The sequence below is a fragment of the Harpia harpyja genome, chromosome 1 (assembly GCF_026419915.1).
Source record: "Harpia harpyja isolate bHarHar1 chromosome 1, bHarHar1 primary haplotype, whole genome shotgun sequence".
NCBI classification, from domain to species: Eukaryota; Metazoa; Chordata; class Aves; order Accipitriformes; family Accipitridae; genus Harpia; species Harpia harpyja.
The window spans coordinates 105,783,244-105,807,732 of NC_068940.1; the positions used below are offsets into that span (position 1 = coordinate 105,783,244).

Genomic DNA, 24,489 nt, shown 5'->3' on the forward strand with positions numbered 1-24,489 from the left:
CCTCTGCTTGTGGGGGATCCCCATTTCCTCCCCACAGCAGGACAGCGCTCCAAAAATCCCCTTTTTTTCCTAAAACCAACCTTCCCCCCCCGCCCCAACTCCCCAAACTGGGGTTTTATGCCCCAAAGAGCCTTGCTTTTTTTTTTTTTTTTTTTTTTGGCGGGGAGGCGGGAGGGGGGTGTGCTCCGTGTGCCTCAGTTTCCCCTACCGGGGGGTACCAAAGATGCTCCCGGGGGATGCTGTACCGCAGAGCGGGCTGTAACCCGGGCAAGAGCAAAAGGGGGGTGGGTGGGGGGCTGTGGGGGGGTGTCGCGCGTGGGGCGGGCCACGCGTGGGCGGCGTGGCGGTGGTGGGAGCCTGTCCCTTTAAAGGGACAGCCGCGGCCCCATCTGATGCGGCGGCTCCAATCAGCGGCCCTGGGGTTTCTTGGCAGCCGGAGCCGCCGCCGCTCCGCATTCCTCCGTCTTCCTAAAAGGGGCTAACATGGCGATGGGCAGGATGAGGTGAAGAAGAGAAGGAGGAGAGGAGGAAGGGGGGGAAAAAAAAGAAAAAAAAAAAAAGGAAAAAAGAAGGAAAAAAAAGAAAAAGGAAAAAGGGGGAGAGAGAGGAAAAAAAAAGGAGGAAAAAAAAAAAAGGAAAAGAGGAACGGGGGATGCAAGCAGGGCTGGCAGCGGCGGCGCGGTAATTTCCTCCCCCCCCCCCCATCCCCACCTCCTCCAAAAGGCAAAAAAAAAAAAAAAAAAAAAAGGCAAAAAAGCCAGCCAGCAAAAAAAAAAAAAGGAAAAAAAAAAAAAAAAGCAAGCAACCAACCCAGCAAACCACCCAACCCAACATTTCTTTTTTTTTCATGGAGAGCAAAAACCCCAGGCAAGCGGAGGAGGACCGGGACTCCTTTGCGCGGAGATCTTTGCATCAAAATGGTAGAGCTTGCAAACCCCCCCCCCCCGCTTTCCCTTTTCTCTTCTTTTTTTTTTTTTTATTTTTCCCTCCCCCCCCCCCCCCCCCCGCTTCCTCCCGCTCCCGGGGCTTTGCTGACTTTGCAAAAGCCTCCGAAACTTGCCCAAATCCTTGCAAAAGGGGAGGGGGGGGGGGTTTGCATGGGCGAGCCGGTGGCATGCTGCATCCTCGTATTGGGGGGGGGGACAGCCGGAGGGGGGGGGGGCTGCTGCGGGGAGCCGTGGAAAAAGGGGGGGGGTGGTTATAAACAGCGCAACCCACCCGTGTTTCTATTGCAAGCCGCTTTGGCTGGGGGGGGGCGGCTGCATGGGGGCTCCCCCCCCCTCCCCTTGTTGTGCTGGGGGGGGGGGTGTTTTGCATTGGGTCAAAATTGCATTAAAAATGTGTCCCCCCCCCCCCCCCCCCGCACAGGCTCTTTTTGCAGGGACTGCATTGGGAGGGGGGGCTGGGCTCGGCCTCGCTTCTGGGGTGCTTTGAGGGGTGCTGGGGGGGTTTGGGGGTGCAGATGGGGGGTGCAGAGGGGTCTGACCCCCCCCCCACCCCCCCCCCACCCCTGAGGTGTGGGTCGTGCGGCCCAGCACCCCCAAGGTTGGGGGGGGGGCCGCTCGCCCTGACCCCCAGTCCACCCCAGGGCTCCCACTCGGGGTTCACTGGGAAGATTTGGAGTGGGGGGGGGGGGAAACTTTTCGAGCCGCCCGGTCGCCCAGGCCGGAGGATTTGCTGGCGTTGCGGGAACGCAGGAGCAGCTTGCCGCTTCCTCGGCCCTTTTTTGTTCCCCGGATGACTCCTTCATTTTGCTAATTTTTCGCCCCCCCCCCCCATCCCAGTTTGCTCCAGCCATGGGCCCCCTTTTCCCGGGGGGATCTGGGGGATGCTGGGTTCACCCCGATATCCCGAAGGAACGAGACCGCGAGCGTGGCCTGGAAAGGGTGCAGCATCCCACCCCGCTTCGGGTTCGCAAAAGGATTTTCCATGCATGCTCTTAAAAAAAAAAGAAATAATAATAATAATAATAATAACAGAGGGAGGCTGGTTGCACCGGGAGTCTTGCAGCCGGGGCTCTCGTCTGCGGCAGTGACCTATTTTAGCAGCCGGTTGACTTTTAAGGGGGGGTTAGTTTGACTTGCAGAGAGCAGGCCTGAGCCGGGAAGATGCACGGGAAATCCTTCGGGATGTTCTGTGCCCAGGGACCGCGGTTCCCGGTACCCTGGTGCCTCCCCCATCCCTAAAAGTGCGAGGTTGTGATTGCCCCAGCGATGGCTCCGTGCCCGTAATAACACCCCGGGAGGCGTTCGAGCGGCTTTTCGGAAAGGGGAAGAAAAGTGCAAGCTTGGAAAAATAAAGAAACGACGCTGAACCGGCTCACGAGATGATGGCTGGGATGCTGGGCTGGGGCTCGGCACCCCCCCGGATCCGATACTGGGGGTAACTGGAGTCGGGTTTGGGTTTGTGCCGGCCGGCCGGCCGCGCTCGGCCTGTGAAATTCCTGCTGGCATTAAATCAGCTGCTGGAACAGCCCCTGCATCCCCTCCGGAGGGAGATGCTCATGGACCAGGGAAGGCACCGGGGAGGTTTTTGGGAGCGTTTCGTGCTCTGAGGTGGGGATGGAGATGCCCAGAGCCCACCCGAGAGGGCAGCCCTGCGAGGAAGAAGGGGAAAAGTTGGGAATTAAACCTTTCGTCCGCACCCGGCCTCAGCAAGAACCAGAGGAAAATTTGCTTTACACAGCAAAAAAATCCTCCTTGGAAAGATATTAAGGGGTTTATTATTTTTTTTTTTTATTTTTTTTTCCTGGATCTGGGGTGAAACCTCGCTGGGTGCAAACGTTTCAGCTCTGACCGCGGAGTTTCCCTGAGGATGCTGACTGGGCTAAACACCGCTCCGGGGGCTTTGCTGGGGGGGCCGGAGGGTCCCCTTCGCCTCCCGGCTCGGCTTCACGGTGGAGCTTTGTTCTCCCCGCGAGGAATTAACGGTGCGTTAGGTTATTACCAGGCAAACGCCAGACTCGGGCGAGATAAACGGCCTTGTATTTCTGTCTTGCGTCTGGAGGAGAGGCATGTCACCCCCTTCATAAAAATAACCCGCTGCTGCCTTTGGAGATGTTTTCTTTGTAAAAGGAAGGGAGAAGCAGGAGGTTGCCTGCGAGTCAATTAGATACCGGTTATTTTTAAGATGCAGATTTTTCTCCTTTAGGAAAAAGAGGGAGAAACCTTTTGCGGATGAACTGAATGTGTCAAAACATCAGAGGGTCTTTGAAGGTTTCGGGGGAATTGCTGATTTCCCCATCTTCCCTCCTCGCTCCGGCTGGAGGAAAAAAACTAAGGGATCTCCCACGCTGCTGCGTTTAAGCCTTTTTAGATGGGGACGTGGCGATGGCCATGACAAAGTGCTCTCTGGGAAGAGCAAGAGCTGAAGTTTTTATTTTGCTGCCACGTTTGCGTGGCCCCGAAAAAGGGGATCCCCAGGTCCGCCGCGTGGTTTGCATCCCAAATGTCCTCTGGCTTCCCGTGGGATCGGCGGTTCCTGAAAGGCTGGAGGAGCAGGTGCCGGTGGGGAGGATGAGCTCAGGGTCAGGCTCTGTGTCACCTGCCCCTAAATTTTCCTCTCTTATTTCTAAAGGAAATGCGTTACGTTGCTGGAGAGGTATTTGCAGGGCAGGGCTGGCCCCGTTGGGTTTCTCGAGTGGGGACACCTGAGGTCTTGTCCCGGTGTCCTTCGGGATTGCTGTCCTCTCTTCAGCCAACCTCGGCGCTTTGGCTGCCTCTCCCGATGGGGAAACCTGGGATGATTTTTGGATATGGGGAAAGGCTGGCCATGGTGGTGCAGATATGATGGGTAGAGGACTTAATTGCAATAAATTGTCTTTTTTTAATTATTATTTTTATGACTGTATCTTTTGCCTGGAGCCAGGGCTGCTAACACCCTGTCTGAGTTAAAGCCCTGCTCCCCGAGCTGCTGAATTTGCTGGACAGCCGTGATAAAAATAAGCCGTTTTAATGCACATTCATAAAAACGTTAAAGTGGCGGGCAGGGAGGATGGCTGGACCGGAGGAGAACGACCGGTGCTTCCCAAAGAACCCCGGTCAAGGTTGAGTTTAGGATGGAGCTGGATGTGGGGACCATCCCTGAGGTCAGTGCCAAGTTTTGGAGAAGGATGCTCCGGGGTGGAAAGCCCTGCCCAGGATGCTGGGAGAGGCTCAACCTTGGACCTCTCTGGCAATTTTGTGGTCTGGAGTTGGGTTATTAAACACCGTGGGTTCAGGGGTTTGATGGGAGCCGGGTGTGGGGCAAACCTTGGAGGTGTCGTATCCCATCTCCCTGTTGATCCACCTGGAAGGTGACAGCGGCATCCCTAGGGATGGGTGTCATCCATGGTGCCGGGCAGGGGGATGCTGCCGTCTGGTGCCAGCCTAATCCAGCGGCACGTGGGAGGAGGTTTCGTGCATCCATCCCCCTTGTTTTCCAGGGATCCCAGCCTCTTCCCGGCCATTGCGTGGCAGCGCGTGGGTGTGGGGCTGGCTCGGGGACACGATGGCTTCGGGCCACGCACGAGCGGCGCGGTGGCTGCCCCCGTTGCGCCCATCCGTACTCCCTGCACTGCGTTTGGGGTTCCCGGGGGTCCTATAAGCCACGGGGAGCTCGGTGTACAGCCTGCCCCGCTCCATCCATCCCCTCCCTTGGTGGCACTGGGGACAACCGTGGGGTCCCGAGGGGACGATGCTCGCCTCCTCCCCGGCCTCGCGCGGCTCGCGCCGGGCTGGGCAGCGGTCCGGAGCTGGCCCCTGGCGCAGCCGCTTGGCCGACAGCCCGGCTGGGGAGGTCAGCGTTGGGTTTTGTCCTCGTTTCCTCCCTCGATCTTTCCTCCGCTTGTTTTTCTCGGGCAGGGGAGGGAGGGGGACAGTGGCTTTGCGTGTGTTTGTGTGTGTGCGTGTGTGTGTCCCGGGTTCTTCCACCCCAATAGTGACTCTGCAGGAGGTCCTGCATCCCCCGGACAGGAGGGCAGCATCCCATCCCGCTGCCTGCTCCCGTGCCAGGGTGGTGGCTCGGGGACATCTCCATCAGCCTGGTGTCACTAGCTGTGCCAGGCGCTGGCGGGGACCCCGTGGCTCGGCTGCCCCGGCCGTGTTCGGCGTTTGTCAGGAGGATGCCGGCTCTGCCGAAATCCAGCAGGATCCGTTCGGGGTTTAACCCCAGACCTCGCTACGGGCTTAGCGCAGATCTTGAATAACCAGCAGGGTCTGGCCTGAGCTGCACCCAAAAAAACCCACTTTTGTCGCCGACCGAGGGGACACGGACAGACAGACGGGCGCATCCAGCCAGGCTTCGGTGCCTCCGCTTTCCCCCCAGAGCAGAGGGATTGAGGCTTGTCCTGGGCTGACAATAACACGGCACCGGGCTGAAAGCCTCGGTATTTTTGCAGCAGGGAGGCTGCGTTTGCGCCGGGGTCGGTGCTCGCCTTTGCACGTGTTGGGACGCTGAGGTTACCGAGCGGATCTTGGGGCTTGGCGATGCCCTCCGCCGTCGCCGTTGGTGGAACGGAGGGATGATGACCCTGATGCCATCACGGTGGCGGTGGTATCCCCAGGAGCAATTTACAGCGTTGCCTCCCTGGACTGGTTTGGGGATGGGGGAGGTGATGGTGGGGTTGGCCCGTCCATCCATGCTCGCAAAGCATCGCTGTGGCTTTGCAGCTTTGTGCAGGGAAGAAAAAGAGAAAGACGCCCAGAGCGGCTGGCGGGGTTTAAAAAACTTAAAAAAACCCACAAAATAAATAAGAAAGCAACCAGACATTAACCCTCTGCGGGCTGTGCTGCTGGGAAGCCAGTGCCCACTCCCAACGGGGCAAAGCCTCGTGTTGCTCATCCCACCTCGTCCCCCTGCTCTCCCCAAGCCGCAGGCAGCCGTGTTGCTTAGAAAAAAAGCCCAAACGAACCTTTTCCCTGTTTGCAGAGGTGGCTCCTCGGGCTGCAGGGGGACAGGGATGGGGGAAGGATTTGTCCCTGTTCCCTTACACTGAGGACAGTCCTGCTGGGCCTGGTGCTGCCGCCGGCTTCCCAGGCTGCTCCCTGGAAAAGCATCTTTGAGCCAAAGCCTGTAAATGCTGGATGCTATTAAAAAAAAAAAACAACCAAAAAAACAACCAAAGGGGAAAAAAAAAAAAAAAAAGCCTGGGAAGCATCTGACTGTCCACCAGCTGGGCTAATATTCTTCTTCACATGGGCAGAGGCTGGGAGGTGTTTTTCGGGGTGCCCGACACGCTCTGGGAGCATCCCTGAACCCCTTCCCCTTGCTTCCTCTCCCCCAAGCCCGCATATGGCTCTGTTTTAGGCAACCTCAAGCCTTTTAGAGAGTACATAGGGGAAAATCACCACTTTAGATGGTGTCACCACCGTCCTAAAGGACATGGCCATCCCTGGCCTCCGGAGCTGGGATGCCACCATCCCTGGCGAGCAACCGGTCCAGCCGTGGCAGCATCCCGGCGGGCAGGATGCCGGCGGTGGGCGCTTGGGGCCATGTCGGCCGGCGCCTCGCCAGGCGGGGCTGCGGCCGAGCTATTGTTTTCCCTTCCTGCTTGTTTTTCCGGACAACCCTCCCCTAATTAAATAAAAACACCCGTCGGAGAAGTGAACAAACTCTCCCCCCCCCCTCCAACCCCCAGCACGGTCCCGTGCTGTGGGAGGGCAAAGCACCCGTGGGAGAAATCCCCGGGGGAGGAAGGCGATGGGCGAGCAGAGCGGTGAAGGTAGGGCGATCGTCGAGGGAAAGGCGCGTTGGGATGTGGTTTAGCCCGCTGCCAGGTTTCCATGCGCGGCTGTGGTCCAAAAATGGGTGGTTTTGGCGATGTATGGGATGTGTACGGTCCAGGGAGAGCTGCTGGTTCTGGGGTGGCTTCATCCTCGTGCATCCTGGTTTTGGGAGCTGTGGGAAGACGCGAGCATCACATAATCCTTAAAAAAAACCCAACAACAAAAACTATATGGCCTCAAAACCATGGAGAAAAGGCTGAAGGTTTCATCCAAGGGTCCTGAAAGCAGAGGGCAAATTATAGGGGGCTGAGGATTAAAACCGAAAGCACAGATGTCTTTGGGATTTCTAATGATGCGCCTTTGTGACGTTTGAATTAATCTGTAAAAATAAGGTTTCTAACATTATTTCTTTCTTTAGCAAATGTCAAGTTTTGGCATTAAATAGTTTCAGCCAAACTCTTTCACCCTGAAATGCAGCGGTGTTCAAATTGAGAATAGGACATGGTATTTTTTGAGGCGCAAGCGCTGACATTGTATTCAGCTACTTATTAAAGCACTTTTCCTTAATCAGTTTAATACTGAAGGTCGACGGTAAATGTTTTGGTGGTTGCAAATGATACAGAAAAGCAGATTGCTGTTTTTCATGGGAGTTTTGGGGGTGAAAAATTTTAGGGAAGTCCCCAAATTTTGTGCTGAATGGAAACTGGTTTGCGGGCAGCTGGTTCAACTGCTCTGCCCGGCGTGAAGCAGGGGCTTGTGGCCACCTAAATGTGCTTTTTATGCCCCCAAAACCCCGTCCTTATGCTAATACAGGAGAGAGGTACTCGTGGTCCTCGATGCTTCGGTGATGAGGGTGATAGACATGGCTATAGATAAATAAATAGAGAGGCTGGTGAATGTCAGAGATGGTCTTCTGGGGGGCTGCAGATTTGAGTATTTAAATATATCCAGGGTGACCTGACCTACTGGTTCCTTGGGGGGTTTTATTGCTGCAGGAGCATTTAGGGATCTGGGTCTTAATACATGCTAAGCTAAATAGCATTTTATCTTGGTACGTCGATTTAAATCCAGCAGCAGCCCCCTTTCAAGGGAGGTGATCGGATGTTGGTGTGGCTGTTTGGGGAAACTGAGGCACGCGGGGGGATGCGGGTGCAAAGGCAGCTGGGCTGTGCTTGGGCTCCATCTCCTATAGCAGAATTTTCGGTGGCTTTGCTGGAGAGAGGCTGCCCCGGTCCAGCGAGCATCAACATCTCCTTCGGCCACTGTTCCTATATCGCTCTTACGTCTTCCTCGCATCCCCTGCCATTGGGGTTCAGCCGACCCACATCCCTCGGTCCCTCCTCGCCCCGAGCATCCTCCCCGTCCTCCGGCCGCCTTCCCGCCTCTCCGGCCATTTTGGGATGGGGCTTTGGCAGCATCGCTTGGAAATGCTCTTAAAATAGAGCCGGAGGGCAGCGTCGGGGCGGGGAGGGCTGTCTGGAGGCACCGCCGTCCCCTCGGGGTGGGGACTTCGCGGCCACGCTGCTTTCGAATAATTTTTATGGGGGATTTTTTGGGTGGCGACGATGCCAGGACCCTGCCCGGAGGTCGTCGGCGCGTGGTGGGGGCCGGCGGTTTTAGGGTTCGCTCCGGTTTGGTGCACCCAGGAGTACCCCAAGTCCAGGCTTGGGGTGGAGGTGGGATGGGTGAGCTGTTCCTGCGGTGCCGTGTTGGGCTGCTCGTGGGACTAAACCGATCCAGAGGGCCAAGGTGGTGATGGTGGAAAAGAGCAAAACTGTGATTTTTATTTTTTCTTTTTGAAATAAGTATTTGTTAATTTAAAAAAAAATGTATTTTTTAAGATATTTTGAAATATATATATATATTTTTTTTAAATATTTGCAATTTCCCAGGGGAAGGGTAATGGATTTAACCCTCCCATTAATCCCAATTAATCAGGCTTCTCCGCTCCAGTGGAGTTACAGGGACGGGAGCTGCCGGAGGGGTATTTTGGGGCAAGTTGGGGTCTTTCTTGGGATCTCACCCCGGCGGGCGCCTCTCGTCTTGGCTGACGCTCCAGCTCCGGGCGAGCTCACGAAAAGCATCTGATAGCAATAAAGAGCAAAAACCTCCCGCTGACAAGCCCGGGCTGAAGTCACCGACGGGACGCGGCCAAGACACGCATTGTCCTCGCCGCTGCTGGGACTGATTAGAGCCGCCTGGCAAGCCCCGGCGCTGGGTGAGGGGTCAGCCCCTTTTGCCAAAAAACCTCGATCCGGAGCAAAAAAAAAAAAACCCAAACCCCCAGCTTTTGTTTTCCAGGCTGTGCGGAGGCGATGCCGCCCGGCGGACCCAATTCCCCCTGTTTTGCACCCATTTCTCCACGGCTGTGGCCGTGCCGAGCTTGGGGCATCCTATATGGGGAGCGAGGTGAGATGGATCCCGGGAGGAAAAACCTGAATTCGATTTTTTTTTTTCATAGCGAAAGCAAAGCAGGAGAGGCCCTGGCAAACAGCAAACTGCTCCGCGAAAAGCTTGCTGTCTCTTCAGTGTTCGATATTTATTATATCATTATTTATTTTCTATGCGCTTGGGGGGTCTGAGCCATCCAAATTCCTCTCGTCAAAATGTCCTTGGCAGTCGCAAGGCTTAGAAAATGGGAAGGGGGGAGTGGGTGGATGGCTGTTCCGGCTGGGAAGCAGCATTTTATAACAAATATATATAAAGAGTGTTTATGTATTTATATATTTTTGTATTTATATATTTATAAAGAGTTTAAATATATATAAATACTGTAGAAAATATAAAAAAATATATAAATATATATATAAAAATATATTTAAACCCCCCCTTCTTTGCACCACTCCATGCTGCAGAACCAAGTATTTGGCAAAGAGCTGGTTTTTCCCTGTTTTCCCCAGGTACGAGCGTTTGCTGGGGCTCTCTGGGACCATTGGGACCATGTGAAGCTGATGACCCCATTGGTTGGGCGGGTTGGTTGCAGAGCAGAAATTCAGTGAAAATGAAATTTTTGGCAGGGAGGGGGAAGGGTTTTTTTTGCTTGTTGAGAAAACAGAGGAGAAAACACCCTTTTTTATTATTTAAACATTTTTGTCTGTGTGTGCTTTTGCCTTTGGCTCACAAAAAAAAAAAAGTCAGACAAAACGTGTCTTGCTGGAATTCATGTGTTGATCAAGAGCTGCCATTTGTCCCAGAAAAAATGGGAGCTGAGAAACTTTTTAGAGCAGGAGGTGCAGGATAAACCCAGCAGGTTGAACCCTTTCTGTCCGCCACTGTTCTGCACCATGTCCTTGGTCACATCCCGCAATGTTGGGGAAAGAGGGTGTTAATGTGGCCGGATCCGTCTCCATCCACGAATTGGGTATTCAGCACAGAAAACCCAAGGGCAGCAAAGGGAAAGGGGATATCCCACCTGCTTTTAATACAGGGTGCGGGATTTAGGGCGTGGGATATCCCTTACATTTGGGATGCAGCTGGCAAACCCATCCTGGGGCTCAGGTATCCCCAGGAGAGGTGATAAACATCCAGGGGTGGTCTGCACCATGCAAAATACATGTGAGCTAAATTAAATATCCAGCAAAGGCAGCCTGGGAAGTGTTGGCAGTCGTAGCATTTCGTGGTGTCGTGGTTTAACCCCAGCCAGCAACTAAGCACCACGCAGCCGTTCACTCGCAGTGAGATGGGGGAGAGAATCGGGGAAAAAAAAAAGTAAAACTCATGGGTTGAGATGAGAACAGTTTAATAGAACAGAAAGGAAGAAAATAATAATGATAAGAATAACAATAATAATATGATAATAATAATAAAAGAATTGGAATATACAAAACAAATGATGCACAATGCAGTTGCTCACCACTCGCTGACCGATGCCCGGTTAGCTCCCGAGCAGCGGTCTGCCCCACTCTGGCCAACTCCCCCCAGTTTCTATACTGGGCATGACATCACACGGTATGGAATACCACTTTGGCCAGTTTGGGTCAGCTGTCCTGGCTGTGTCCCCTCCCAACTCCTTGTGCCCCTCCAGCCTTCTTGCTGGCTGGGCGTGAGAAGCTGAAAAATCCTTGACTTAGTCTAAACACTGCTTACCAACAACTGAAAACATCAGTGTGTTGTCAACATTCTTCTCATACTGAATCCAAAACATAACACTATACCAGCTACTAGAAGGAAAATTAACTCTATCCCAGCTGAAACCAGGACACGCAGCCTGGGGATGCTGCTCACTGATTTGAATTTTTCCAGGTATTGCTTTTCCCCAGGCAATTCAAAACAGGCTTTAAAAAAGCGCATAAATCATCCCAGTGAATCCAGCTAGCGAGTTAGCTGCTAACGTGAGCCAGAGCACGTGGCATAATTTGGCAAATATTAGGGGATATTGTGTTTTATGTAATTATCTTGTAGAAGCAGGGAGGTTTAAAATCCTAATTTCCTTCTATTTAGGGGGTTAAATCTCAGCTGGTGCCTAAAATTGGCTTCCCGCGTGGGGCAAATGTCCCCCCGGGGTCTCCATCTGGTTCAGGAGGTCGAGGTATCCCCTCTCCTGCTTGACATCTCCTCCGCCTGAGCGTGGAGAGCTGAGCCAGGCATTGGACCTCCTTGGTGGTGGGGTGGCCTTGGTGCCTCCTACCCAGGCTGAAGGGATGTCCGTGGGTGCTCGTATGGCCTTCGCCTGTCCTTTTGTTGGGCTTTCTCCTCTTTGGTTGAGTCTCCTGGACTCAAGCTGATGGTGGAGCTTCTTGGTTGGTGTCTGCAAGCTGGGCCTGGTAGTGGAGCATTTCGGTTGGCATCTCCAAGCTGGGCCTGGTAGTATTGCTTCTTGGTGTTTTGAAGCTGGGTCTGGTGGTAGAGCATCTTGGTTGGCATCTCCAAGCTGGGTCTGGTAGTGGAGCTTCTCGGTTGGCATCTCTGACTTGGGATGCATGGACAGGGACGGGTGGCATGGCTGGCTGGGTGTTTTCCTGGGGAAAGAACCCTCCTGAATGATTTTATTTCCTTCCTCCCCACAGCTGATAGTCGAAAAAACAACTGACTACCCTTCGGCTGAGTACTCCCTGGTGGAGGATGTAGCCCTCCACTTCACGTGTTTGATGGACAGACTGAACGAGCAGCGCCTCTTTCAGCCGGACCTGTGTGACGTGGACATCGTGCTGGTGCAGCACAAAAGCATCTTCCCGGCGCATAAGGGGGTCCTGGCGGCCTACAGCCAGTTCTTCCACTCCCTCTTCACCCAAAACAAGCAGCTGCAGCGCGTGGAGCTCTCCCTGGAGGCCCTCACCTCGCAGGGCCTCCAGCAGATCCTCAACTTCATCTACACGTCCAAGCTCCTCGTCAACTCCTGCAATGTGCAGGACGTGCTGAACGCGGCTGCCGTGCTGCAGATGAACAACATCGCCTCCTCCTGCCAGAACCTCCTCGACACCCGCTCGCTCAGCCTGGCCGCCGACATGGCCCTGCCCGCCGAGGGCTGCGCTGGACCCCCGCCCTACTACTGCGAGATCAAGCAGGAGGTGGATGCCCCCCATCCCAAAATCTACGCCCGGGAGGGCAACGACCCCTACTCGGTGCGGGTGGAGGATGGAGCAGGCGGTGGGACGCTCCCGCCTGGTCCGGCCAAGCAGTACTACAAGGAGGAGAAGGATGATGGTCCGGGCGCTGTCTGTAAGATGGAGGGCGAGGAGTCCGAGGAGGATCTGGACAGCCAGGGCTCGTACAACCGGGAGCAGATCATCGTGGAGGTGAACCTCAACAACCAGACCCTCAACGTCTCCAAGGGCATGGAGGGGAAAGCAGCCGCCAGCGAGGCGGCCGTGATGGGGCGGCCTGACGGTGATGGGCGTGACACGGAGGAGGATGGGGAGGGGGAGAACGAGGAAGGAGAGGAGGAGGAGGAAGAGGAGGAGGATGCGGAGGTGGGCGAGGAGGAAGAGGAGGAGCACAGCGAGGAGGAAGACCTGGAGGAGACGACGGAAGAAGAGGATGATGACGATGACGAGGAAGACGCGTCGGAGGTGAAGAGGGAAAAGGGTGGGCAGCCCCGCAGAGGCAGCCGGGCGTCCAAATCCACCAAACCTGCCATGGCAACCAGGTCCCAGGAGATGGCCAAGGTGGAAGAGGAGGAGGAGGAGGAAGAGGAAGGCCAGCGAGGGAGGAAGAGGAAAAAGGAACAGGACGGTTTGGGCCAGAAGGTGAAGCTGGAGGAGAAGCAGCACTACCCGTGCAAGAAGTGCCCCCGGGTCTTCAACAACCGCTGGTACCTGGAGAAGCACATGAATGTCACGCACAGCCGCATGCAGATCTGCGACAAGTGCGGCAAACGCTTCCTCCTCGAGAGCGAGCTGCTGCTGCACCACCAGACCGACTGCGAGAAGAACATCCAGGTGAGCCAGCCCCGGGGACGTCCCACCGGGGGATGGACAACCCACCAAGGCGGTGGAGCATCCCAGTGGGGATGGACATCCCACCAAGGTGGGGACATCCCACCAAAGGAGCATCCCACCATGATGGGACATGCCAGTGGGGGAGGGACATCCCACCCACCATGGAGGACATCCCACCCAGCTACACCATGGGACGGGTTCATGCTCAAATAAGATTTTTGCTGTTGCGGTTGGCACATGGCAGACGGGAGGGAACCTTACTTCACCCGTGACTCGTATGCAGGCTCAGGAGGGTCCCACGGTAGCATGGGACCAGAGGATTTGTGCCTGGGGACTGTGGCTTCCCCTTGGCCAGCTGGGTGGAAACATGGAGTAATTTTTGAAGAGTAATTTTTCTTTGAGTTTATTCCGTTAATCTGGATAAAACATTGCAAGCCCCTGACGGAGACACACTCCGGCCGTTCCCACCCAGGCTGAAACCAATTTAGCTTAATTCAAAGATTTGCTGACACGAGTTGAAATGGTTTTAATCTGCCTTTTGTGCTCTTTAGCTTGCGTATTAGCAAATTTCCGAATGCATCTGACATCCATGCGTGGCTCAGGCTTGGTGTGTCCTTCGCCTAATGCTAACGAGATCCCGCGTTTGCAAATTGACTCCGTTAAATCAGTGCATTTTTGGGGGGATAGGTAGGCATCCCATCAGAACAGCAAACATGTGCATTCCTGCAGACCCCTCCAACCCATCTCCTAATCCGCAACAAGCTGTTTTGCATGATGCTGCCGCTACTAATTAAAAAAATACCAACTTCTGGAGAGCTTTGCCTGTCATCCTTCCTGCCAGTGACCGGATTTTAAATAGTCTTGCAGCTCTCCTAAATGAAGATAACGCAACCCAAGTTCTACTGGAGCCCTTTGCCGATGGCACCCCAAATAAAACGGGGAATGAAGCAGATCCGGGCACTAGGGTGTGCGGGGAATACGGAGGCACGAGTGGTCTTGGCTCAAGCGGGTGAAGGAGCCGTTGCCTGCACTGACCCGTTGGTGCATCTTCCTGAAAACTTCACAGTGCTGAGGTTGCTTTTTTTTGGGTGTTTTTTCCCAGAATTGGGCAAGTGCAGCTCTGATACCTGCATGGTGGTGGCTGTTTCGGAGCCTATTGTAAAGCCTGTGCAATTAAAAATGAGTTTTCCCAGAACATTTCTTCAGCCTCATCTGCTTTCCTGATGGATAACATGGGGCTGTCGTCACCTCCTTGCTTTTTTTTTTTCCCCTTTTTTATCCCTTTTCCAGGTCATTTCTGAGTAGGATGAACCACAACTGCCCATGCAGTGACCTCCTTTCACAGAAAAAGTGGATCATTACCTTAGTAATGAGTTGAGCGTTTTTAATTTTACAAATAGCCAGATTCACTCCATTTGCTCTGATAATATTGAATAACTTTATCAATATACCATGGAATTATAGCTGGATGGAAAAGAGATTTTTTTTCAACTCTATACCTATAATGGACAGTCTTTATTTCTTGTTTTTTAACCAGATCTGTGGAGGGACCATCCCTCTTATCCCGTTTGGCTCTGCTGCTTTCTTCCCCTGTTTTGTCCCCAAATTTCATCTGTAATGCTTGAGGTGTTAGGCTTCATCTCGCTCCCTGTGATCATTTCCCATTGCCCTCCACAGCCCCACGGACACCACAACAGTCATCCTGCCTCTGCTGCCCGAGAAATGATTCGTCCTTTGCTCTATCAGGTTGTTTCTCAAACTCATTCTTAGCCAGCTTCAGTATGGTTTTCCTTTTAACCTGCGAGAATTTATCTTCTCATTTTTTTTCTCTCATTTGGATGTTACTTCCACATTTTTGAGTGATGCTTTTTTGCGGTAACTGAGGACACAGGGCTCTGCCCTCCAGGGTGCTTGGTCCCAGCCTGGGGGCTTTCCTACATCTGCTGCTTTCCCTCTACCTTTAATATCAAAATTCCCCTGCAGCCTTTTTCATTTTGAGTGGAGAAAATGGATATTGATGTGTCTTTGATATCAGGCTCTGGTCCTGGATTTGTCCGGAAATGTTTCTTAAAGCAGACATAAAATTGTTCTGATCTGTGGAAATATATACTTAGGAACAGCAAAACTCAGAGGACTAGTCATGTTGATATTCAAGGATGGCAAGATGAAGATGATGAGTGTTGGGAATGCCTCTGTGACCCTAATTTTGCCTCTCAGGCACCTAAATATAAATATATAGAGAGATACTGTGACTACATGGCATAATGGTATATTTTCCAGGGTATCACAGCCTCATTCAGTGCAAACTTTGGTTGAAGCCCATCAATGAACATCTGTTCCTCTGGGTAGGAGGAGAAGCCAGAGGAATACCTCCCCAGGCTTACTGGTACTGCTCAGCCGTGCTGTTGCAAGATGCCTCCAAGGCATGAATTATTTTCTCAACACATCTTCAAGGAGAAGGGACGGTTTTATCCCTGTTGGCCAAGAGGAAGATGAGTCATGGAGAGATGAAGGGGAAAGAGTTGACCCTTGGAGGAAAAAGAGACCTTTGGCTCCTGGGAGGGTCCTTGGCCATGTGCTGCCCGCCATCTCTGCGCTCTAGCAGTGGTTTCCCGTGTGGACCTCGCTCTCCCGTGTTTCCCCGAGCACCGAACTGATCTCACATGCTTCAAACAGATCTCATGCCGAAGCTGGAACTTTTCCTGGGAACTTTCAGAGAAAGATTGAACTTGTTGGAGCTGAAGCAAATCTCTACCATAACTTCTTGGGGGAGACTTTGCACATCATGTTGTTCTGCTTGTGCTGATGGACTGGTTTTGGGGTCCGTTTTGGTCCATTTGGATATGTTTGGAAAACTTACTTAGTGGTAAAGTATCCATAATATCTGCTGAAGACTGAAGTTGCACTGCCCTGGCTTGAGCTTCTCCTTGTTCCTATATTCTCTGCAGCCTTCTAATGCACAGAGGGTTGGGTTTTTTTTATGTAATGGTTTCATTGTGTGCCAGAATAAGATCCTCATTTAGGAATAGGGCCTTGGTGCACGAGCTGCTGTTTGTGCAAGTCCTAATACAGCCATTGATGGAGATGCCACGTCCTTCCCTGGAAAGTCATTGTCCCTTCCTCATCTGATGGATAGAAATTTGAGTTTTGGAGGTTTTGAAGTGACAAAGTCTGTAGCAGACTTGCTGGTCGTTATGATTTTTGATAGCTGTAGGTTTCATAGTGATGTTCCCTTTCAGTGGATGAAGCTGATAGCCTGGTGAAACGAAAATGCTGGTGGTGCCTGGGCACGTTCCTCTGCTTCCCTACCCATCCCCTCTCTCCTTGCAGTGCGTGACCTGTGGGAAGGGGTTCAAGAAGCTCTGGTCCCTCCATGAGCACAACAAGATCGTCCACGGCTACGCCGAGAAGAAGTTCTCCTGCGAGATCTGCGAGAAGAAGTTCTACACCATGGCCCACGTGCGCAAACACATGGTTGGTGAGTGCGGAAGGCAGCGGTGCCACGGGGGGATCTCGTTTGGGGTGTTTGTCCATCATTTTGACAATGAAGGGTGATTTTTTGTTGCTGTTGTGTTGGGAGTTAAGGGCTGGGCTTACTCGTGGGTGAGCTTTCTCACGTCCACGCAGGGGCCTTGAAATTTGGCCTTAATGCCGTACATATGTCTGCTCAGTGCTGGGTCTGCAGCAATCGGGCATGGTGCTAGAGAATCTCATTTGCTTTAACCACAAAAAAAGACCTCGGAATTGATCAAAGGAGGGCTTGAAGTGTAACCATCCTTCCCTTGTAAAACAGGACCAGATCACACCAGTGCTAGGCTTTGAAAAGCAAATTGCACATGGCAACGGCGGTCAGGTCCCTGGAGCTTGCAGGCACCAAAGAGATCCAAAAAAGGGGGCTTTTGGCAAGCAATTAGGGGAGTATCTCGTATGTTGCTGCCACGCATCTTGCCATATGGCATTGAGTTTGCTGGGGTTGGGTGCTGACGTTGGGAGCGGCAGCCAGGACTTGGGGAAATGGATGCTTGGGGTGCGGGGAGAGTGCCTGACCCTGCTCCTCTCCGCTTCAGCTCACACCAAGGACATGCCGTTCACCTGCGAGACCTGCGGGAAGTCCTTCAAGCGCAGCATGTCCCTCAAGGTCCATTCACTCCAGCACTCTGGGGAAAAGCCTTTTAAATGTGAGGTAAGGTCCTGTGTGTCACCCCACCCCGCATCCTCTCAGATGAGGACAAAACCACTGATGTGGGGAAAGATCTTCCACTTCTTGGGGCTTCCCCCATGCTTTGTGCCAGTACAGCTGTAGGGTTGCTCCCATGCTCTTCCAAATTTTGCGTCCCCTCCTGGTTTGAGGGTCCCACCAACCTTATGATGAAACTTGTCCAATGCCGGCATCTGTCCCTGCAACGCCTGGACCTTGCATCCCATCCCAAGCCCATCCAGCCTGCAAACTTGGCTGGGTATGTCCCGAAAAGCCATTTATTTGGGTTCTTTTCGGGGAAAAAGGTGATTTCTGCACTGCTCCGACGTGCTGGTGATCTGGGGGGGAACGTGGGGTGTGTTTTGGGTGATTTTGGGTGCTCATCAACAGCTCATCCCCCTCTCGCCCCCGCAGAACTGCAATGAGCGTTTCCAGTACAAGTACCAGCTGCGCTCCCACATGAGCATCCACATCGGCCACAAGCAGTTCATGTGCCAGTGGTGCGGCAAGGACTTCAACATGAAGCAGTACTTCGACGAGCACATGAAGACGCACACGGGTGAGAGCTCCCCACCTTGCCCCCGGCCCCTGCAGGCAGGCGCCCCGGGGGAAAAAGCGACGGGATGGGGGGTAGCATCTTTGGGTGGATGGCAAGATGGAGTTTTGGGGGTGAACAGTCCAGTCACCGGCTTCTCATCCGTCTTCCCCCATCCTTAGGCGAGAAGCCCTACATCTGCGAGATCTGCGGGAAGAGCTTCACCAGCCGCCCCAACATGAAGCGGCATCGCCGGACCCACACGGGCGAGAAGCCGTACCCCTGCGACGTCTGCGGCCAACGCTTCCGCTTCTCCAACATGCTCAAAGCCCACAAGGAGAAATGTTTCCGAGTCAGCAACCCTTTGGCTTTGGACACGGCTGCCCCCCAACCCGCCGCCAGCCCGGCCCCGCTGCCCCCCCGGCCCCGGCGTCTCTCCCCTGCCCCTGCCGCTGCTTCATCCCCTTCCACAGACCCTTCCTCCTCCTCCTCACCTACCGCCACCCCCTCCCCTCTTTCCCGCGGGGAGGATAAATTCGAACAACAACTAGGTGCCCCCCCCCACCCCGGCCGTGCGCCTGCACGGACTGCTCTACCCGTTGGGAACGTCTCCCCCCGGGGAGCCAAGGCTTCGCTTGCTCTCTACCCCCCTTCCTCCTTGTTTTGGGGTTGTTTTGGGTTTTTTTTCCTTTTTCTCACCCGTCATTCTCCGTGGAAAGGGGGAGCAGGAGGAAGCCCTGCCCTGAGGAGCGTGGGTGTTGAGGGGGGGGAACCGCCGTCCGTCTGTAAGGGTATAGGTAAAAGGCATCACTCCGTTTCATCTTCCTACCCATTGGCTTCGTCCTTGTGCCGGGATGCTGGCAGGGCTCGGAGGAGCAGGATGCCGCGCCGTCCGGGCTTGAGCTTGCCGGTGTTGCGTGCCCACTCGCTAGCCGAATGAATGCCTGCCGGTGCTTCAATATTTATAATAAGCCGAAATCTAGCTAGTGGTGCTTGAATCCCTGTACTGTAAAGCTGGTCTTTCAATTCAGGCTCTTTTCCCAAGAGGTTGAGAGGTGGGCACCACGGAGGAGCCCCTGCTGGCCCCGTCTGCCGGCCCCGGTGGCCTGCGGCGAGCGAGCAGATGTCCCCGTTGGAAAGCCGTCAGCCTGCTCTCGTTAGCAGCCCTCGCCGCATCTTCCCTCCCCGCGATAGGTTTTCCTCCTCGATAGGCGAAAGCACAAACACCGGTGTTGCATCTTGGGGCATCGGCAGCTCACTGCCAGTTCATTTTTGGGGTGCCCTAAGGGAGCCGGGCTCTGGTGTGCCCTTTCTGCTCATCCCAGCAGGAGCTGGGCTCCTGGGGATGCTCTGGAGTTGGCGAGGTGTCCCTGGGAGAGCTCTGATGGCCTCGGGACTGGCGGGAGGGTGGCCTGGGACAGAGGATGCCGCTGTTTCTCGGCAGAATCAGCCCAGAATAGTGCCTTAACAATTTGAATAAACCCCTGACTGACGGGTGAGCTCCAGGTTGGGTCCCATTGCAAGGTTCAGAGCTAAAGCAAGACCCCATTCAGCCTGATTACGATGTCCCATCCTCCAACTTGTTGCCCGCGTGACTCTCCCAAGCTTCGCCTCTCCCCGTGGGGTTGGCATCCGTTGCCCTGCCCTGGCTTGCAGGGGACCAGTGAGGGCTGTGGTTGGTTCGGTGATGTCCCACGGTGTTGGTTAGCGCTTCTCTGGCCACATAGTGTTTGTTGAAGTTGAGCTGGTCTTTGGTTTCACGTACTCAGGCTGGCTTCATTCTAGCGGAGGAGAAGAGGAAGGCTTTGCTGTTACCTTTTTGTTGGATGCTGGGGTCCAAGCTGGGTCTCTCGTTGCTGTGCTCTGCCCTGGGGTGTCATGCGTTGGCCTGACCATGGCTGTGTGGTCTCCCTGCCTGGGGAAAAGTGTCCCCTTTGGGGTCAGGGAGAGCTGGGAGCACTGCAGGGGCTGCAGAACGTCCAGCATGGTCAGAGAGGTGCCGGCCAAGAGGTGGGGTGCGTTGCAGCTGATGCCTTGCTCCCAGGGCCAGCGCTGTGGATGCGTGTGGATGTGGGTCAGGTCATGGAGGAGGTGGTGAGCAGGGCTGTTGGTAGGCAAGAAGGAAGAGAGGACGCTGAGCGTGCTGCAGGAGCCCTTTCTCATTTGCACCTTGTTCTGGGTGATAGCAGGGTGCTGGGCACAGTGAGCCACATCTGGCTCTGCAAGAAGTCTTGGTGCTTCATCTGGACCAAATCAGCAAAGTACTTGGGCAACGTTGAGGCTGCCCCCGCAGAGATCGGAGGATTCAGCCACGTGCTCAGGGGCTTTGCTGACCGGGGACATGCAGGAGCATTAGCCTGATAGGGACAGGACAGGGGAGCATCTGCTGTTCTCCTGAGTGGTCTTTGAGGTGACGGGTTAGGTGACTGGTGTCCCTTCCTGCTGAGCGGTGCCCCCCTGTGCCTGATGCCTCTGGAAAGCTGGCTGCTCTTGTGGATGTTAGCATGTTGGAGCAACAAATTGCTTTTCGTCTTCATGTTGGCTGGGATCCTGTGGACCCCCAGCACCGCAATAAGTACCAGTGAGCTCACCCTCATCTCCATCTGCTTTGAGCAAAAGCAGGATGCTATGGCAGAGCTGCCTCGCCGTATTGACCTTCTCAGATGGGTACCAAAGGCTCCTCTGCTTTCCTTCCTCCATGACCTTGGGGCTTATTGGGATGGTGCAAAGCCTTCTCAAACACGCACCCATGAGGGATGCGGGCACGCAGGTCTTGGGGCCATTGGCTTTCTGAAGGGACCGTGACCCAGACTGGAAGACGATTGCTTTAGAGAAGCATTCAGTGATACCCTTGGAGGTGTTGGAGGGCCTCAGTAGAGTGGTCCATGCTGTCTCCTCGTCTGCTGCCTCCCAGACCCCATCCCCTCAGGCTCCCTTGTGCTTCTTTCCCCTCACACTCAGCCTTGAGACGGGATGGGAGCACTGCACCCCAAGGAGGGCTCACCTTGCCTGTATGGTCTCCTGTGATGGAGCCCATCAGCCTACCTGTCTGGTAGACTTCTCCCCACGAGTAAACACCCACACCATGTGTTCCCTTGTACCGTTCACCTGGAGGTGGCTTTCCCTGTCCTGGGTCATCCTCTCGCAGTGAGGACCTGTCCCACTCGGACATCACTGTGAGATGAGAGCACCTTGTTGAGGCTAGAAGCCCAGCGAAAAGCCCAGTGACTGATCCCAGCCGTGTCTGATCCCCTTCGAGAGCCTGCTCGTAGAGCCACCTGGAGACGTCGAGATGTGACCATGCACACAGCACTTTGGAGAACCAGATCCCTGCTGCTCCCTCCCCTCTCCAAGGCCTGGGCAGTTCCCAGGAGTCCTACGTGGCCTCCGAGCCCTTTTGTCTACACCCTTACTCGGCCCCGATGTGTCTCTTGATTTCTGGTTTTCGTTAACGTACTAAGAGCTCAAATGAGTCGCTCCCGCAGTGTCTCGTCCCGCATCCATCCCAGTAGGCCCTGCTGGCACCCATTGGGTTAGACGGGGCGGGAGGCGGGGGATTTGGGTCCGTTGTTTTCAAGCTTTTTATGTTTTATTTTAAAATTTTAATTTTTTTTTTTTTTAACTCTTGCACCTTAATCTCTCACAACCCTTCTTCAACAGACCGCGAGGGTGGAGAGGGGCTTAATTTCCATTAAGCAGTTCATGAATATGCCGCAACGCAACGTTCAACTGACAACTCTGCCCACGCGCCGAACCCCAGCCCTGTCTGGGTTTGAATTTCTTTTTCCCCCCTTCATTTGAACGCTGGGGAGGGAGGGAGTCATGTGGGGAGGGTCATTTTTGGTTTATGTATCCCAGGAGCCTGGTAGCACAGACCAGTTAGCCTCATAATGTCCATGAGGCACAGCTGGCCCTTCGGACCACAGCCATAACCCCAGCGCGGTGGGAAGGTGATGATGGATGGACGGCCGGGAGGTGGGAACGGCTGTGACAGTGCAATAGAGACGAGCATCCGCTGCTAGACAACTCCACTGATTAAACTCTTGGTTTGCCCGAAGTTGAGAGGGAAGGACGGACGGACAGACGCCCTTTGTTCACACGGACAGAGAGAGCTTCCCCACACGCCGCCCTGCCTCGTGACACGTAACCACGACGGGAGTTGGGTTGAACTTGCAAAGGAAGAAAATAATAATTAAAAAAAGGGAAAAAAAAAGGATTAAGAACAACCTCAGTAGCATGGAACTTGAAGAAAATGAACGAAACCCCAAGCACTTGCCTCAAAATTAGTTTCTCATGCCTGGTGTTTGGCTCTGTATTATTTTATGGCATTCAGTATCGGTTGCCCAAACATGCCAACTTAAGAGTGTATCGGTGGCTCTACTAGTGTGAACAAACTAAACAAAGCACTTTATTCTGTATAGATAAGGGAGGGCGGGGAGGGGAAGCTTTGATGCTTCTCAGAAGCATCTTAAGTAATGTTCTAGCAAATGTATTATTATTATTACTTTTTTTTTTTTTATGACCATGTGTAATCAATATATGTTTATCTTTAACTCCAAGTACAGCAGTTACTCTCTTTGGGATGGTGTGATGAGGGGGAGGCTGAGATGGTCGGGTTAGTCCATCAGCGTAGGGCTAACCAGGGCGAGTCATTGCCTACTGCAAGAATGGGCAAGTCTCGCTTCGTTGATGGCCCCGTTGGCCAATGTCTGGGAGGTCCCAAGAGGTGCATCAAAGCTGCCTTCCAGCTCGCAGCCAGCCTTGGCACCACGGACCCGACGTGCATTCCCATCCCGAGCCATCTTCTGCCTGGGGGTGCTGGGGCTGCTCTCTGGGCCACCCATGAGCAAGATGAGTCATGGGAGGCTGTTTTGGGTTGTCCCTAGAGGCCAGGTCCTTGGCCATGCTTTGAAACCTGCTTTTGGCCTCTCACCAAGGCACGTCAGGGGTCACTGAGCTCTGAAAGTGGTGAGAGGCCAGAATTGGGCCTTTCCACTGCGTTCTCCCAGTCTGGAAGTGTTATGACTGTTACCAAAGAGGTTGCAAGTGGAAGGACTGAATCAATAAACAATTTGTCTTTTATAAAAGAAAACCTAAAGCTCCACCACTTTCTTTGTTACCTTAATTTTGCTTTGCTTTTTTTTTTTTTTTTTTTTTTGAAAGGCTCTTTTCAGGCAATTGCGTGAGGAATCACAGCCTGGCAGGATGGGCTTCCCATGGCATATTGACTGCTGCCGTCGCTTCGCATGTATAGACTTCGCATTGGGTTTGGTGGGAGGTGTGTTCGTGTGTGTGAGACAGCTAGACACTTGTGGTGCCAACCTAAAAATAGCTTTTCAGGGAAGGGTGATCAGTGGATAGAGGAAGGGGGGTCAGTGCTTACAGCGCTGGGGGTGTTAAGGGGGGTGAGGGCTAAGGTCCTGGAGCCTCCTGTCTCCATGAAGTTTGAGTGAGCTATGAGCTGGGGCTCTCTCATCTCCTCTATAGGCAGTGGAGAAACCAAGGAGCCCATTCAAAAGCACCCAGTGCCTTTATTGATTTAAAATGGAGCCGTGGCAACCTCGCCAGCTAACATCAGCACTGATATTGGGAAGCTAATAGAAGAAGAGATGATTTTCCCCCTCCCTTGGGATGTACCTACTCCTTTGCCACTGGCATTGCCTGGAGAAGATACCCGCAGGGGGACCTGTGCCACTGCAGCTGTGCATCGAGCCAGGAAAACACCGGGCAGCAGCAAGGAGTGATGCTTCTCTGAGTATTCACGCTGGTATTTCTTATCGGTGATTGCCTTTGGACTGAAGCAGCCTCTTGGTGAGGTGGTGGTGGACATCTCTGGGCCAGACTTTCGCTTAACGATGTGCAACTCTGCTGCCTTCCTTGGGCCAACACTGGCTTGCACACGCTGAGATTTGGCCCCCATTGCTCAAGCAGTGGGATATTTCAAGCTTTTCTGGGTCCTTTCATACAACAGCTATTTTTCCTTTTATGGTTTCTTGCCCTGGGCCAGCGGTGGCGTCTCCCACAGCTTTATAATGGATGTGAACCACACAGGAGCACTAAGCTCTTATTAACTGTATTCCTGGTGGACCCTTGCAAGGTGAGCGACCGAGGATGGGGTCCAGTTTTAAACCGCTATCAAGGGACCACACCGTAGCAACGTGACAGCGGATGGATGGGGATTAACCTTCTCTTAGGACCTCTTAGGATGAAGTGTCGACAGCTTTCCATTCTGTGTCCAGCAAGAAGACCTAAAGCAAAGGTGTTGGTGTCCTATCCCAGGCAGGAGGTGGTATCCTACCACCGCAATAAATAACTTCTAAAAAATCAGTATTCTATGCATGGATTATTTTTTTTCTTCTTCATTTTTCTTTTCTGACACAAGCTGTTCTACGTTTGGTAGATTCATCTTCAATTAGCTTGGGAGTCATCCACAGGAATTTCTGCAGAACTGGGTAGAAGGTGATTTTTTTTTTTTTTTTTACAGTGCATTTTTCACACATTTGATTGTTTCAAAGGTTTTTGTTGCCTTTTTTTTTTTTAAGCTATTTTGTGACAGCCAGTCACCTTGGATTTATTTTTCTTGTGAAAATATTTCATTACTGTCCTGATGTGATTGTCCTCTAAGGAGATTATGCTGTAACTTTTTAAATCCTTAAAATGAAACCAGGACAAGAC

At 53.4% G+C, this 24,489-nt stretch overlaps 1 protein-coding gene across 3 annotated transcripts; it reads left to right on the forward strand.

The window, feature by feature from the left end:
• Positions 1-420: 420 nt before the first annotated feature.
• On the forward strand, positions 421-22,906 carry ZBTB47 (zinc finger and BTB domain containing 47). 3 transcript variants are annotated; one of them, XM_052808130.1, is made up of 6 exons: positions 421-681; positions 11,711-13,081; positions 16,412-16,559; positions 17,149-17,264; positions 17,694-17,838; positions 17,997-22,906. In XM_052808130.1, the coding sequence occupies exons 2-6, from the start codon at positions 11,792-11,794 to the stop codon at positions 18,752-18,754; spliced, it is 2,457 nt and encodes an 818-aa protein (XP_052664090.1). In that variant the 5' UTR covers positions 421-681; positions 11,711-11,791; the 3' UTR covers positions 18,755-22,906. The 3 variants fall into 3 exon arrangements, with proteins under 3 accessions (XP_052664090.1, XP_052664080.1, XP_052664100.1); XM_052808120.1 differs by lacking the exon at positions 421-681 and adding an exon at positions 775-920; XM_052808140.1 differs by lacking the exon at positions 421-681 and adding an exon at positions 1,795-2,929.
• Positions 22,907-24,489: the final 1,583 nt, after the last annotated feature.

Bases quoted from the DNA above. Each gene is read 5' to 3' on its own strand.
- ZBTB47 (XM_052808120.1), top strand. The intron at 13,082-16,411 runs GTGAGCCAGCCC...CTCTCCTTGCAG, and splicing joins ACTGCGAGAAGAACATCCAG to TGCGTGACCTGTGGGAAGGG. The intron at 17,265-17,693 runs GTAAGGTCCTGT...TCGCCCCCGCAG, and splicing joins AAAAGCCTTTTAAATGTGAG to AACTGCAATGAGCGTTTCCA.